This window comes from Triplophysa dalaica, chromosome 4, assembly GCF_015846415.1.
Source record: "Triplophysa dalaica isolate WHDGS20190420 chromosome 4, ASM1584641v1, whole genome shotgun sequence".
Classification (NCBI taxonomy): Eukaryota; Metazoa; Chordata; class Actinopteri; order Cypriniformes; family Nemacheilidae; genus Triplophysa; species Triplophysa dalaica.
This window is the reverse complement of record NC_079545.1, coordinates 2,958,993-2,975,689: the sequence shown is the minus strand read 5'-3', so window position 1 is coordinate 2,975,689 and position 16,697 is coordinate 2,958,993. Positions and strand designations below refer to the sequence as shown.

General features: G+C 40.3%; 3 protein-coding genes across 12 annotated transcripts; 1 reads left to right on the top strand and 2 right to left on the bottom strand.

The window, feature by feature from the left end:
- The first annotated feature begins 148 nt into the window (after nucleotides 1-148).
- Nucleotides 149-11,992, top strand: brd3b (bromodomain containing 3b). Of its 10 annotated transcripts, none has more exons than XM_056745423.1 (13): nucleotides 149-253; nucleotides 1,589-1,920; nucleotides 2,025-2,162; nucleotides 2,681-2,825; nucleotides 2,926-3,104; nucleotides 3,593-3,964; nucleotides 4,234-4,362; nucleotides 5,123-5,311; nucleotides 5,941-6,006; nucleotides 6,654-6,880; nucleotides 7,428-7,717; nucleotides 8,151-8,276; nucleotides 9,696-11,992. In XM_056745423.1, exons 2-13 carry the CDS (start codon nucleotides 1,720-1,722, stop codon nucleotides 9,815-9,817), a joined length of 2,184 nt encoding a protein of 727 aa, XP_056601401.1. In that variant the 5' UTR covers nucleotides 149-253; nucleotides 1,589-1,719; the 3' UTR covers nucleotides 9,818-11,992. The 10 variants fall into 10 exon arrangements, with proteins under 10 accessions (XP_056601401.1, XP_056601403.1, XP_056601404.1 ...); XM_056745425.1 differs by having other exon boundaries at nucleotides 166-261; nucleotides 3,596-3,964; XM_056745426.1 differs by having other exon boundaries at nucleotides 166-261; nucleotides 6,693-6,880.
- On the bottom strand, nucleotides 11,655-12,838 carry LOC130419045 (putative uncharacterized protein BRD3OS). Its single transcript, XM_056745434.1, has one exon. It carries the CDS (start codon nucleotides 12,474-12,476, stop codon nucleotides 12,222-12,224), a length of 255 nt encoding a protein of 84 aa, XP_056601412.1. The 5' UTR covers nucleotides 12,477-12,838; the 3' UTR covers nucleotides 11,655-12,221.
- Nucleotides 12,839-12,962: 124 nt separating this feature from the next.
- Nucleotides 12,963-15,329, bottom strand: edf1 (endothelial differentiation-related factor 1). The gene is made up of 5 exons (XM_056745433.1): nucleotides 15,132-15,329; nucleotides 14,784-14,835; nucleotides 14,543-14,703; nucleotides 14,365-14,458; nucleotides 12,963-13,258 (listed from the first exon to the last, which is right to left on the bottom strand). Exons 1-5 carry the CDS (start codon nucleotides 15,204-15,206, stop codon nucleotides 13,197-13,199), a joined length of 444 nt encoding a protein of 147 aa, XP_056601411.1. The 5' UTR covers nucleotides 15,207-15,329; the 3' UTR covers nucleotides 12,963-13,196.
- Nucleotides 15,330-16,697: the final 1,368 nt, after the last annotated feature.

The window sequence follows — 16,697 nt, the reverse complement described above, 5'->3', positions numbered from 1 at the left end:
GTCGTCTCTTCACGCCCTACAGAAGCGATCTAAGATCAGTTTAACAGCGTTTGCCCATGTAATATTATTCGTTGTCGATCACGTCGACAGTTATTCATTTACACAACAACAACCACAATACCGTGCGACTCAGCGCGCATGCGCACAACACTACCCAACCAGTGTCGACCCCAGCCATCTATTATGCTTCTTCGCAATAAAAGCTACCCGAAAATCTGCAAGGAAAACGCCACCGGATCCGCTTGGAGTGAAAGTAATAAAGTATAACATACGTATTTACGACTAGCACGTTCCGATTGGAGTTTATAGTCAGTTTATGTGATGCACATTGGTGCTTTTTGGGGGAAACACAGCTGAATGTGGCTACTAGGATCTCCTCTGTCAGTGTGGAGCCGATGAGCGGCGCTTTGCAACAATGTAACAAAACCTTCTTTCAAGCGCCGCCGTGTCGAACCCCGAATGTAGCGCTCGCTTTCCTCGTCCGTGTTTGTTTTTCCGGTTGTATCAAGCGTCAAAAACAATGTGGGTACATTATGGGATGCTTTCAAATTAGCTCGCCTTGTAGCTAGCTGGCTGGACGGCATGCACACACAATGGTTGTGTTAAAGACATGGTGGGGCTCGATCCTCGGCATTCCTCACTCGATGCCCTGTCTCCCGTGCCCGCCATCTTTTAAAGAACTTAAATATACACGTCTGATGCTTTAACTTGAAGGCGCGATCGCGGAATGAATATTTTTTCACTGAAGTTTACGCTTCGAGCTGCATTGAAAGGCGCGCAAGGGCTCGCGAATCGCTGGCTAATGTTTAGGAGGTTTTGTTGAATTCTGAGTAAACTTGCCGTTTTTAAACGGACTCTTTTTGGCAATTGGGGCTTTTGAATGCGCGTTCTCGGTTAAAACGGGAGAAAAAAACTACTGGGGTCGATTGAGGTGGAGGTTTACAGATTTTCCCCGTTGGTTTTCAGAGCCATGAATTCCTGTGAAAAGCCCGTCAAAACATTGCACTTCACACTTTTTGCGGGTTTGCTGGCGGTGATTCCCGTAGTACATTTGGTTGGGAAAAAAGCAAAGTAATTGGAAAATGATTTTTGAGATTATAAATTGCATGATAACAATGTTATCATTTATTAACACAAAATCTGTTTTGGAAGTATATTTCATTAAACTATGTCATTGTGCAGAAAACAAGTACAGACACAATAAGGGTCTTGCAGAAGTGATGTTTAATACATTTATGCAATGGTTTTATTACATTTCAAGTAACTCTGATTTGTGTTTAACTACAAATTTTGTGGTTTTATACATATGGATAGTGAGACAACTGTTATTCTGTGGTTACCGTGGTTGTATTCCAAATGCCTTAGTTCAGTTATGTTTACTTTATGAAACCATGGTTAATTTTCGGAAGTGTTTTGACAAGTGCAAATTGGCCTTGTGGTTCAAGCGGTTATTATTTTTGCTTTGATTTTATATGCTGCTGCTAAATAATCTGCTGTATTTATGCACTGTATGTCATTTAGTGTTTTCACGTGTACGAGTTTTCATAGCTTTATTTTGAACACTCGGTTTCCTCGTGTTTACTCGCAGAGTGCTGACACTCAGGTCCTGAGATGGGATGCGTGTGTCAAGGTGGGACTAAGGAGCAAGAGGATCATTGTAACTGAGCAAAGAGACGTACAGGCGTCATTCAAGCGACTTGTTCCCTTTAATCGGTCAGTATGTCGGTGGTCACGTCCCCTGCCCAGGGGCCTCCGCCTATCGTGAACCCTCCCCCACCTGAGGTCACGAACCCCAGCAAGCCGGGCCGGAAAACAAACCAGCTACAGTACATGCAGAATGTTGTGGTGAAGACTCTGTGGAAACATCAGTTCGCCTGGCCCTTTTACACACCTGTGGATGCCATCAAATTAAATCTGCCGGTAGGATGCATTGCTTCCCGTATTTGGAAATTTGAAATGGATTATTTGTTTTTGCCTTGACATGTCTGCTACATATTTTCTTATATATTGTCTTTATGATGTAGGACTACCATAAGGTTATCAAGAATCCAATGGACATGGGAACCATAAAGAAGCGACTTGAGAATAATTACTATTGGACTGCTGGTGAATGCATGCAGGACTTTAACACTATGTTCACAAACTGTTACATCTACAACAAGGTAAAATAATAATAAAATAAGTATAAATTGGGGTATTGTGACATCCTAAAACGATTTATTATTGCTTCTTATTGCATGGCTACCTAGTGTGAAAGTAAATAAAACTACATACATTTTTGTTTTGAGTTGAATTTTATGTTGTGTTAAGTCTAAAATACACAACAAGACTTTTGCTCCGATATTGCCCAGATTTTCAGTCTGGACGTGTTGCAGAAAGTTTGTGCCAGTCTGCAGATTTTATCAGTTAGTTCTTTTCTATATGAAACTTTCAAAAAGTCTGCAAGTGTATGATGTCTAGTTTTAAAACAATCTGTTCAGATTTTAAAAGTCTTGTTGCATCCATTAGATGTCGAGCAAAGTGTAGTTGCTAGGGGCAACGGTTTGGGTAAATAGTTTGGAGGCCACACAATGATGCAGTTGACCAATCAGAATCAAGTATTCAAGAGATCAGTGGCTCTTTAATGTTTAACATAAGTGTGTCTATTATGTTTTTTAATAATTTTCTGCTTTTATCCCAGCCCACAGATGACATTGTTCTGATGGCTCAAGCTTTAGAAAAGATTTTCCTTCAGAAGGTAGCTCAGATGCCCCAGGAGGAGGTGGAACTTCTACCTCCGCCACCAAAGGGTAAAGCACGGAAACCCGGGCCACCTCCTGCTTCAGGTAACTCATTGGATGTCACGTATAAACCTTTGGAGGTAACAATGACATGCTGTTTTGAGGAGAGTTTCCAGCTGAACTTGTTATTTTAACATCCAAACAGAAAACCAACAATCAATTGCACTGACTCCAGGCTCTCCATCTTCATCATGCCCGAGTTCCCCCCCTCAGCTGGCTCAGACTCCTGTAATAGCCGCCACTCCGGTCTCGACCATCACCTCCAACGTGCAGGCGGTGCCCCCTGCCGCACCAATGATGCCAACTGCGCAGCCTGTCGTCAAAGTAAGACCAGTAGAAAAAACAGTCGGTCCACTCTCGTTTTTTGTTGTTGTTATTCTTGTGAAGGTTACCGTCTGTTGCTGATCTATTATTAAGTAATGAAATATAAAATGTGTACCCTGCCCTTTAAGTTTGAAGACAAGTAGGGATGGTCAGCTAAACATTTGACCGGTGAGGGTTATTTCACCCATTATGACACTTTTTTCATCATTTACTCACCTTAATGTCATTTCAAACCTGTATCACGTTCTTTCCGCTGTGAAACACAAAAGTTATTTTGAAGAACGTTAGTAACCAAGTAAGATGGGAGCCCATTGACTTCCATTGTGTTCCACAGAAGATAGAGTCATATAGGTTTCCAACCACACATGTGTAAATAAATGATAACAAATAAAAATGTTGTGAACTATCCTTTTAAATGTACCGATTTCACACGTCCCTGTTTAAGTGGTGTTTCTTGTAACGCACATTCACAATCTCCTTTTCCTTAGAAGAAAGGGGTGAAACGGAAAGCGGACACTACCACGCCCACAACCTGCGTGATCACCGCCAGCAGAAGCGAGTCGCCCACCGCAGGGCTGGAGTCCAAACACAGTAAAGTTATTTCTAGACGAGAGAGCACGGGCCGACCCATCAAACCTCCCAAAAAAGACCTGGAAGATGAAGACGTACTACAGCAGGGCAACAAGAAAAGCAAGCTCAATGACCATCTGAAATACTGTGACACTATACTCAAAGAGATGCTTTCCAAGAAGCAAGCGGCGTACGCGTGGCCCTTCTACAAACCCGTAGATGCCGAGGCCCTTGAGCTGCATGACTATCACGAAATCATCAAGCAGCCGATGGACCTCAGCACGGTCAAAGTACGACCTGATATTTCATTTCGAAATAACAATGAACTTTTTTCTGTGCTAATATAAATGGTAACACTTCGCAAAAAGTAGTTTTTTACCTTTCATAAGTAAGTAAACATTTTACAGTATTCGTTAGTTTTGGTTAATGTTAATAAGTCATATTGCTGATTGTTGTTGAGCTCTTCACACAGCTGTCATCCATGTAGTGCTGGGAAAAAATTTGAGGTTGTTACATTTTTTTAAGCTAAACTGAATTTCATACGGTCCCTCCTCTCCAGAAAAAGATGGACGGTCGGGAATACCCAGATGCCCAAAGTTTTGCAGCAGACGTTCGGTTAATGTTCTCAAATTGTTACAAGTACAACCCGCCTGATCATGAGGTCGTCGCCATGGCAAGAAAACTACAGGTGTGATTTTTTTTAATTGATATAACAATAGAATATTATAGAAGAAGCACTTGAATCTATAAAACAATGAAATCAAAGTTGTATCTAAAATTAGTCATGCATCTTAAATATATAGTAGGGATGTAACAATATTAAAGATATCGTGTTATCGCAATAGCAAAATTGTCTTAATATTATCGTGGTCACATGACTGTACGAAATGATAGGTCTTCCAGGCCTAACATAGAGAAGGTGAGAAAAAATAATGCATTCTGGTGCAATTATTTAATTTCATAAAAGGGATTTTTTTGGTCATTTGACCCATCGCATAATGTATTTTATACCTCGTAGCAACAGTTATGATTAGAGGATAAAGAAAGGAAGATGTTTATGGCACATTCCCAAGTCATCATTTGTCATTGTATATGCTGCAATAAAAACCATGCAGTGGACTTTATACCGAGGTATTATCGTACAGTGAGATTTTAATATTGTTACATCCCTAATATTAAGTATTGTTTTTAATAGCGAAGAAGTCCTAACACCTGTTATATTGGGTTAGGGAATCATAACAAAGTCAGTAGTCTACCATTTGGTACAGTTGACATATACTTTGCTTTATTTTTACGTTATTTCCCAAAAAGAACAAACATTTTAATTATATTGTCCATTTACAAAAAACTGTTGTCACTGTCCATTAACAAGACCACGAATCTAATCAACCAAATAAAAAACGAATGTGCAATTGTTTAAAATTTGTTTCATTTGCTCTGCCCCGCAGGATGTGTTCGAGATGAAGTTCGCCAAGATGCCAGACGAGCCTGCGGAACCGTCATCCCCGAGCGCGGTGTCGGCCACAGCGGTGGTGAGCAAAAGCACAGGCAGCAGCGAGAGCAGCGCGGACTCCTCCAGCTCAAGCTCGGACTCTGAGGAGGAACGGGCCACCCGATTGGCCGAGCTGCAGGAACAGGTGAGTGACGGAAAGGTGGGTGTCACCACTGAGGACCAAGATCCAAACCAAGGGTGGAGAGACAGGCAGAGGCCACACCCACTCGCCCCTCACATTCACCACCTCTTTAATCTGACTCGATCATTTTTAGTCCTGTTTCTTCATATTTTAGAGACAAGCTCTGTGTAACTGCCCATTTTCACCCTGGATGTTAAGTTTAACCCTCTACCGCCTCTGCAGTTTGTGTTGGCATCTTGGTGCACGCTGTAAAACAGAAGTTGATTACTTCTTAAAGGGATAGTTCTCTCAAAAATGAGAATCCCCTTGTGGTTTACTTGCCCTCATGTCATTGCAATTCTGTATGACTTTCTTCTGCAGAACGCAAAAGAAGATATTTTGAAGAACGCTGGTAACCAAACAACATCGACCTCCATTGTATGGACACAAAACCACTGAGACATTTCTCAATATATCTTCTTTTTTGGTTTTGAATGATAAGAAGGTGACTAAATAATAAGAAAAGAATCAATTTTAGGTGAACTATCCATTTAAGCGTGTCTTATTGATTGTAGTCATCGTGGCCTAGTCTGATGTTACACATTTGAGAGTGATTATTTTGTCCCTTGATTTTACTTTGGCTTTTTTACCAGCAAACTACGGAGCACCCCAATGGTAACAGGGCGGGGACAAAAAACGGGTGTCCCAAACGTTTTCAGGTGAATTATATTTTTACTTCCCGGTCCCCCACCCCACTAACTCCTTCATTTTCGTAGCCTCTTGTCAAGCGAGCGGTAGAGGGTTAAGGTGGTGCTTTAATGGGGTGTAATCAAGCTGGGCATCTCCCTTAAGTGAGCTTGCTTTGTCACTCGGCTTTGTCTTTTGGCTTTGTTTTCCCTCTCTGCTGTGTGAATGACATTGATTAGCATGTTTATCAATGAGAATCCTAATTATTTGCTGGGACGTGGTCCCAAGTGCTTTCGAATCTTTTAAAAGAGGGTTTAATGTGGGCAGATAAATGAAAACCGTGTGTGAAAGTTGTCATCTTTAAGATTATCTTAGATTGCTTAAGATACAGTCAAGTGCATTACACTTTGGAAACGTAACGGTTGTGCTTCTCAAAGAAATGTGTACTTATCCTTTTAAAATAAGTTCTTTTCTGGGAGGGGGATGTGCAATGTTACAAAAAACAGGAGATAGCAGTACGTGAAATATGTCATTCATTATCCTTAAAAACCGTCCCCTCCATCACCAGCCCCATCATCTGCTCCCGCACAGCCGAGATCCTAGTTTGTTTGACTTCAGCGTGGATGCAGCATGCCCCACCCCCCCGCTTGCTAACCATACCCTCCACCTTCCTCCTCAGCTTAAGGCTGTTCATGAACAGCTAGCCGCTCTGTCACAGGGTCCTGTGAGCAAACCAAAGAAAAAGAAAGAGAAGAAGGAAAAAGAAAAGAAGAAGAAAGACAAAGAGAAAGACAAAATCAAAGTCAAAGCAGAAGACGACAAAAAGGCAAAGGCCTCGCAGCCGAATAAACAAGCGCCGCCGAAAAAGACCTCAGCACGGAAACCTAACAGCACGTCTACCACGAGGTGAGCAAGATGTTCTTACCTTTCGTTAGTGTAACGTTGATATGTGTAAACTTTTCCTTCTATTTATAGTGGTTTGCCGATATAATGCAGATGAACTAAATAATTATCTAATGAGGGTGAGCGAGCTAAAATACAAAATGTAACTATTCTATTTCTTAGCCTGGATTATATAATTATTGACCATTCCTTATTTACATAAAGCATTTTTATTTTTAAATATTTTACCTTTTTTGGCCAAAATCAATAAAAAAATAACTATTGGCCAATACTGATATTTGTCATTTGATACACGTTTTAACTTTTGTCATCAAAATAGATCACTGTTTTGGATTTAGTAAACATAGTGAATTTTAGCTGAAATGCAGTGGTTTTTAAATTCAAAATAAATAATCGGCAAACTTGTAAATATCGGTTGCCGATACTTTCTTGCATCCCTAGTTCCGTGACTCATTTACTAGTGGCTTTCTCTGTCTCAACCTACCGGTTCAGTTTGTGTTGAGAACTCGGGTTAAGAATTCTTTGTGCAAATCACAACTGCATTCCACAGGCAACCGAAAAAGGGAGGCAAACCTGGCGCGACAAACTACGAGTCCGACGAAGAGGAGTCTCTCCCCATGTCTTACGACGAAAAGCGGCAGCTCAGCTTGGACATCAACCGGTTGCCGGGTGAGAAACTGGGCCGCGTGGTCCACATCATCCAGTCACGGGAGCCGTCGCTTCGAGACTCCAACCCGGACGAGATCGAGATCGACTTTGAAACACTCAAGCCCTCCACGTTGCGGGAGCTTGAGCGATACGTCAAGTCCTGTTTACAGAAAAAGCAACGCAAACCGTTACGTAAGTGCCCAGCTTTTCCATCGCCGCAGATGTTTTGTGAGATAGGAAATGATGCTCTAGTATAGGCTGACGTCCATATTTCATAAACAAGCAGCTCTCTCCTCTTGCCTGGTCACTCTAAAAGCTGAAATGGGCTGTGCTTTTTCTTCCTTTTGAGCTGGGAGCATTCACCTTCTGCACTGTGTTGCATGATTTTTTTTTGGTGGTTTATCTTACGTTTCCGGGGTACTAAAATCTTCAAGTAAAGATTCATTTTCATTACGACGAGTAAAAGGGACCACAGAAGTCATGCTGTGCACATGTAATTATCGTGCACGCCCGTACCGATAACGTAGACATGATCTTAGTGTAGTAGAGTGCTTTTTGCTGCTTGTTGCCACGGCGGTGAGCTACGAGCCGTTACTCACCGGTCGCCGCTGTGTGTCTCCTGCAGCGGGCACTGGGAAAAAGAGTGCCAAGTCTAAAGAGGAACTGGTTCAGGAAAAGAAGAAAGAGTTAGAAAAGAGGCTACAGGACGTGAGTGGACAACTCAACAACAACAAGAAACCACCCAAAAAAGGTACCTGTGTGGTAGTGTGCAGATATGAGCAAACAGGTGCCCAAAACAGCTTAACTGGATTTTGGAGGGCAGGACAAGTAAATAAGGATAGGCCTTTTTGACAGACATTTCTGTGAATCAGTAGGTAGCGTGGTATTGTGCTTCACTAGTCGACTAACACGATAGGAGGTTTTTGTCTGCCTTTCAAATGTAAGCAGGGTCCAAAATGAACATGCAAAATACATTATTATTGTAAAATATCACAACACCAATATACAAAAACAGAGAAGTTGTCCCTTAGCCTTTCTTTAAACGTCATGCGTGCAGACGACAACATTGTCAAAACTATTTTTGTTGAGGCCGATCACTAAAAATATGATTAAAAACTGTATGCACATTTCGCATCTTTTGTGCATTTAAATTTGTTATGGAACGACACGCTGGCGACATGCGCATTGCAGGTCATGTGACAAACCAGCCAATCATATAGACAAGCTCAGTGAAGATGAAGACACAGATGATCACAACTTATCGGTTATTGCACGGTATGTTCAGTGCATATAATCAATATATCCTTTAATACTTCCTCTTCTTAATGGTATGGCCCGTGGTTGCTTAGCAACGGGAGATGCCAGGATACTGCATTTTCTGCAAGGTTTTAGGCCTAAAATTTGAATGGACTGGCCAGTAGAGGGCGATGTCACTTTGTCAAGAACCACTACAAGCATATGCACATGCTCATTCTGATACAAAACATAATTTGCAAAAACATTGTTGTCGTGTAAGTGATCTTGCAAAATGCGAAAATGTGCTGTGTAAACAACCCCTTATGATTGTAAACGTTCTCAACATTTGCACATTTTAATTTTGGACCCTGTACATCAGGGTTCCTCAAATCTTACCGTGGAGGGCCGGAGCACTGCAGAGTTTAGCTCCAACCCGGATCAAATTTGAATAACTGTGATTTTCTAGCGATACTGAACAACTTGATCAGCTTGCTCAGGTGTGTTTGATCAGGGCTGGAGCTAAACTCTGCAGTGCTCCGGCCCTCCAGGGTAAGATTTGAGGAACCCTGCTGTACATTATGTCATTTATACATTGAATAGGATTCAGACAAAGTGTGACATGTTAAACATGCGAGAGAAGAAAACACGTGACGTATTTACATTTGTCTGCGCTGTAACTAACCAACTTGATTTGATATGAGCTGCTTTGGTGGGCACACAATATATTCTGTCCTTTCAAGATCAGTTCTTTGCTTTCTATGTGCATGTCTTCACCATAATACACAACATCAGGTGTGGGAAAGGGTGTTCTTATGGTCTATCCCTAAAGGTTTTTGTTATGCTAAATTAGACCTGTAATAAACTTGTGTGACATGTATTTGATTTACCTCCAGCACATCAAACCTCGTTAATCGCTTTAATTTCCTGTTCCCAGCAGAGAAGGCGGGGTCAGCGCAGGGGGGCGGGCCATCTCGGCTGAGTGGCAGCAGCAGTTCCTCCGATTCGGGCAGCAGCAGCTCCAGCGGCTCCAGCTCCGAGAGCAGTGACTCTGACTGACCTGAGATCAGCGCGTCACATACTTCAGCCTCCTCTATTTTCTAAAGAGTAGTGTGTGTTGTCATGATAGTATCTCTCTGAAGGTCCGTTTTCTAATGAGATAGAAGCATTACAGATGGCAGAGGATATTTTACAATAGTTTGTAGAAATGCTCTCGGCTCAGACTGAGGGAAGTTTGGGAATAGTTCAGGCAGTTTAAGGTTATTTCGCTAACCCTCAAAGGGAATCGCCTGGTATCACCAGAGGTAAAAAGACAAAAAAAACGTTATTTTTTTGAAAATATGTAAGTTGTGGAGGTAAAACGGTTTGTGTGTGTGTGTGTGTCAGCTGTTTGTTTTCTTTCTGGTTTTCGTTCAGTCGCTGCTCGGTTAGCTCCATATTGAAAACATACTTTAGTGGAAAACGGACAAATGCCCGGCCCCGTTTTACCGATCGTGTAGCAAGGTCTGAAGGAACAAAACGATCAACCTTCCTGCTCTGGTGGGGTTCAGTCATGTTAGCATGACTATTCAACTCATTCCACAATTATTTTACTGACTATAATACTCTTCGTTGTTACCATTTTTAAAAGGAACTATTTATTTTTTTTGTATTCAGAAAGGCACAGTCAGGCGTGTTCTCGACTTTACACAAATGTTTTCTTGACGGTTTAAATGTAAGAATTGGTTCACCAGGACTCAATGCAGTGTCTGCCAACCCAGGTGTCGGTATCAATATTAAACCATCTCACCGTAATTTTGGCTGTTTCGACACTGTACACTTTCTCTTCCGGTGCTCAGTATTTGTTGTAGATTTTTTGTTTGTTTGTTTCGATCTATAACATACACTTGTTTGTTTTATATTTGGTTTGTTTTCTGTATTTTTTTACTATTGATATGTAGGTGCCCCTGAGTGTTTCTCTTCTTCATCTTTACCAAGTCCACTCATAGGACAATCAAGTTGTGTTTTAAGTTCACTGTGTTATGGAGGCGTTTAAGAGTGACCGAATACACTTAAAGGTGGTCAAAATAATGACGAAATGCATTCAGAAATACCCTCAAGTCTAACATTTGGAGTACATTTCTCTCTAAAAGTAATTTCTGGAGACATAAAGAAAAATAGCTTGGACAAGTAGCCACTTCAAGGAATCTTGAGAAAGAGTTGGACAGTTTTCTCTGTGAAGACTTTAATCACCAGTGCTAGATTTCAATTCAGAAGGACGTGTGTTTGACAGTAGTTATTAGTTGGAAGTATTACAACTAATGTTTTAAGTTTTAGTAATAACTTTATTTCTTGGGGGGCGGAAATGCTGTATTGAATGCTTTCAATGGTACCTAAACACATGTATACGGAATAGTTTATTTGGAATGGGCCATGACTGAAAATCTTTATAAAATATGAATGTACTAAAGTTTACTTTTCCCTTTTTTTCCTGTTGCTGCAGCAGTACCACTCTTGCACTGTTGGTTTGTGGTTTTTGGCAAGGACTTATTTCATTTACAGTACCGAATTCAAATATCTTAAAACCCTTAAAATCATCGGATGTGTTCTTGTTGCCTTAATGTTACTTGGCACAGTGTAGGTAAATGCTTCTGATATAACAAATCGAGTTGAATCCAATGTGTATACATGTAAACGTCAAAACCCTCATGTAAAGTGACTTAATGGGTTTCTTACATTTAGTTTAGTTATGTTTTGCTTTTCTTTCGTCATTGTATTGCATTACGTTGTTCAAGCTCAGTCTTTCATTGGACTATATGTTGTTTTTAAAGTCATTTCTGTTACAGCTCCTCTTGCTCGATTCCTCCAGCAGAGCTTGACAACTGGGGTTCTCAAGGCAGAGAAAATAATACAGAGATATAAAAATGCATAGGATATATAATTACAGATAAATGTATATTCACTACTTATTCCTCATCTCTGTCTTGGGTCTAAATATTCGAGTTCTTTTTTATGAGAAACATTTGTGTATTGCATGCTAATTTACAGTATATTTCTTAACTTTTTTGAGCAGTTTATAACATGTAAATGTCATTCGAGTCAAATTTTAAAATGGGTAGCGCTACATATATTGAGTTCAAGTTGACAAGTATGTTTTGGGACAGACTTACATGGTGATATCTGATGTATAAGCTAAACTGAGATTTGGACACTGAGCCCCTTCGTTTTTCGTAAATAAACCACAAAAAACCCATAGCGGTGTCTTTTGCTATTGCTTCTTTCTAAAATAGGTTCAAGTATAATACTGCGGTCTTAAAATGTGTAAAAATAGATCAACTCAAAACCTGTTCACTATGGAAATGTCAAAATACTGCATAATTGTTTAACTAACGACATGTAACACAGTTTAAATCGAGAACAACAAGATATCATTTAACAGTAACACTCAGATGTGTACAGAGGACCATCCGCAAATACAACACTGTCACATAACCGCACAGATTCTGGATTGTCCGCTGCTGTCGGATTCTTGGGCTTCGGTTTTGTCTCGTATCACCACAGCCTGGTTGCCGAACTGACTGTACAAGGAGCTCCGACTGCGGCTCAGGTAGTTGGTCGGTGGCGCTTTCTCGAGCTCCATCTGTTGCTGCTGCCAGATAAGCAGCGATGTGTCTTTGAACCTGAGACGAGCGAATCCCTCCGACATCGCCTTCTCCGCTAAAGGATATCGTTCAGACATTATGAGTTAACCAATGTGAACAGTCTCGTTATATTTCTGGAGAAGCCGAACATCTCAAAAGATGTCGCAGGGTTGTCAGAACGCTGTCATGATTTGATATGCTCGTCGTCCACAGGGATGATAATCCTCTCCGTATTTTGTTGGCAAGGTTTTGTGATGTTGTCGATAACCAAGTCAACTATTTGTTGAGTTGTTGGCACATTGTTGATCTTGCTCTTCGGTGTTATCGAATACAGAGAACCATGTTTTGTGCAAGACCTGAGAGAAAAGCAGCTTGTTGAAGTCAAAACAACGCCTGTGGCAACAGCATCCGTCCGGAATATAAATCCGTCTGGAACTAGGAACTGTTAAATGGTTCCGAGGGCAAAACTCTCGAGAAGGAAAACACCTCACGTTTAATATTATAAACAAATCTGAGCATCTCTACTTAAAACAACACTGCTTACATAGTAGGATAAACAGATGAATGGAGACAAGATAGCCAGATATAGAAATCAAGTTTTATTTCGGAGTAGCGAGCAAGTTAAAAAAAAATTAACGAAAGTGTCCATCTGACATATAACGTTAGATAATAAGCCTCTCGTGCATATGGCAATGTGACTGTGCCTGATCCACCATTGGAAATAAGAAGTAATGCAGCTGTTAATAAAGATTGACTGTAAATATTACTTTTTGTATCAGGGTGTTTCAGTGAATGGTGGATTTTCGAGGATTTTTTACTCATTTCTTAGCAGGGGCGGCATCAAAGGGCAGTCCAATTTCCCTTCCACGCAGCTTGAGGCCTACAATAAAACAGATCATATATTAGGAAAGGATTAGGCTACGAAAGACAGGTGTATAATAACACTTTTGAATATTTGCATTGGTTACAATAAACCTGAGTGATGTTGCATTAAAGGAGTCATATGACATGGCTAAAACATTTGTTTTAGATGTAATGCAATGTATATACACGATTTAAGGTTAAAAAGCGCCGTATTTTCCACAAACCAAAGCATGTTTGTGGCAGCTTCTCAATTCTTATTTTGGCATTCTTGTTTCCTTTCTTAGCTTCCCTTCCTAGCGTCTTAGCTCCACCCCTTCAGGATGCGAGGGAAGGGAGCAAGGAAAAGACATTATATTAACTTTATGAGTATTAACTAGACTGTCTGAAATATAATTTTCACATTTATGCATGTTTGAATATGAGCTAAAGATGTGACGATGTGCAGGGGGAGGAGAATAATGCGCGCGTTAGGTTTTGTGAATAAAATACTTCCGCAAAGGAAACGCATGTGTATCCTCGCCCGTGACTCCTCATATCGCCTCCTCCAAGTGCAATTAGAGAATCGAGACGTCCTTAAAGATGGCTGTGCTCGATCGGTTTCCGGGTCAAGGATGGAGGTGTGAGGAAACGTCATTTTGAGAAACATCCTGTATCTTCTCTTTGCTTCGTCTCTGTGAAACGCGCAGAATTTTTAACAAAGCTCACCGCTCAAATAAGCGAGTAGTGCTATGATTGGCCAGTTCAGTGCAAGTGATTGGTCGAATAGTGTAAGCGTGTAACGGAAACGTAACGACTCTTACCATATTTGGAACATCAGGTTCCAAAGCAATTGTACTGACGGGTACGCCCACCTTACTTGCATATACATTTGGGCGGTCTTAGTCAACTCATACCACAAACTGACATAGATTTGTGGGGGTGTGGTTACTCCAGGCGTTTCAGGCTCTTTTATTCCCACACTTAAATTTTTGCAATTTTACGTATCTAATACATGCACGGGCAACTTATAACACAACAAAAACACAGAAAAACACGTATTGGCAGCATATGACCCCATTAACACAGGCGTCAGTATAAAGTGAATGAAAACAGTGAAATAACCCATTGCAACGAAAATCTCACCAATTGCTCGCTCAATCTTCCCCATTATCTGGTTATTGGGGATGGCCTTTCCAGCTTCATATTCTGCTATGATTTGTGGCTTCTCGTTAATTTTCTGGGGAGAAAAAAAAACACACCCTTGTGCCTTAAAACAAACCACAAAAACCACACAACGTTAAAAGCTTTGCACAGTACTCACTGTTGCCAGATCTTTCTGAGTGAGGCCCTTATTTTGCCGGCCTTGCTGAATAACCTTCCCCACTTCAAGAGGGACTCGCTGGTGGCTGAGCTCCTCTGTCTCTCTATCCAGCTTGGCTGTGTTCTTTGTTACAAGATGTTGTTTATTTTGCCCAGCAGCCCCTTGAAAGAGTTTTTGATCATTACATTTTGGGAAACATTCAGGTTGAATTATAAAGTGAGAAAACGCAATATTGTCCTACATTTCTTAGACGTTTCGACCTCCTCTCCCTTTCTCTGAGCAGCAGTTATGGCCTGAAAGAAATTGAATTACGTAAACAACACTCAAAGTTATCTAACGTTACAACTAACATGACATAGCCTTGTTATGGCTCCCACCACGTTTCGTTAACGGACTAACCTAACAGAAAACAATGTAAAATTCTACATGCATTTTTAGCCAGGGTCATATTTCATTAGATAATATTAAATCTATTTTGCGCCATGTAAGAGTCAAAGTAACGTTACTCGGAAAAAATCCCACAGCACACATTTGTTGGTCATATGTTAACTAACGTCAGCGAACTCTTTAGCAGATGGCTATGAGATACCTGTTTCGACTTTGACTGAGCTGCCGAGCCTTTCTTTCTCAACACAGTCACTGTATCCCAGTCGCTCTCTGCCATGTTTCGAGGATTTTGTAGGTTTTTAGCAAAAGTGTTTTCTTTAAAGCGACAACTGGGCGTTTAAGGTATCGAGCCTTAACCCTGCTCTTTATGCTAGTGATCAAACCGGAAACACGGAAAATGCGTCACTTCACGTATATCAACAAGCGAGCCCATCTCCATGCGTTTAACGTCTGTTATACAAAATAAACGTGAGGACAGAAAGAATAACGCTGTATAATGTATACTAACACATACAATAATCAATAAAACAAGTGTATTAGGCTGCAATTAATGCCCTTTTCAGTAGTTAAGTTACTCTTATATGACGCAACATAAGGACATTAAAAGCCAAATACATGAACATACTATTCAATTAATATATTACTACATTTAAAACAAGTAAAAACACAAACACTGTAACATAAAGAATATTCAATGTTGCTCACAAATAATCTAATTCAATTATATACAATTATAACATCAAATCGCGCCCCGAACTGAAAAGTAATGCACTGTCCGTTCTTTTCTTTTTATGTTTTACTTTTTCGCTTATCTTTCTTTAAAGTAACGTTTTTTCTCGGTTTATTTTGATTGTGTGCAGAAGCAATCTACAGGCACTCTATTGTTTGCAACCGTGTCCCTTAAATTAAGTTGGGTTACAAAAGTGCGCATGCGCAGTAGCGTTCGTTTATGTTAAGATAAAACCGTCTATAGTGGTCTCTTGCTCTTGTGGGAAGGACATGTTCAATTCTGGCCGGCCTGCATCATTTCATATTCTCTATAAAAACAAAGTAAAAAATAACCTAAACCTATATTATCATTAAATTGTTCTCAATAACAATTTATTTAAGGTATGACTGTTTATTGCCTTATAGTTTAGGCCTTTTTGTTAATACGTGTTATTTATTAGAAGTTTATATTATATAAATGTGACTGTGTTCTAGAAATGTAGTCAGACCTATTATTTTTGTTCGACAGAACTCTTAAACCCTACAAAGAATTTTGCCTAATCCACATAGGAATTTTCCACTAGAAATGAACAGGTTGTGTAAAGATACATGTCTTAACATTTTGCACATCGATAACATATATTAAAACGTATATGTATTGTATGTATTTGTATGTTATATGTTTTGTAGTGAGTGAATTTTATTCTTTGCCTGTAGCAGTTTTACAAGTGTTAAATGTATATAGAAGCAGTGTGTACAGTGTGAACATGGGCTCAGAGACTGACCCCTGCTGGTATTTATAGAGTGCTGAGTCAGGGTCACGCACCAGCACATCACTGCTATAAGCATAAGGAGAGCAGAAACTGAAACAGACAGCTGCTACTCTCAATCAGTTTGTGGGATTAGTCTCAATGCATCAGACTCGACCCCCTTTTTCACCCGCAAATGTTACACATCATAGAACAGCATTTGAGATAGGAAACTACATACTCGTATGAGTAAAATTGCCATTAATGGGGCAGTTCACTCAACAAAATACAATCATCATTTATTCATCCTC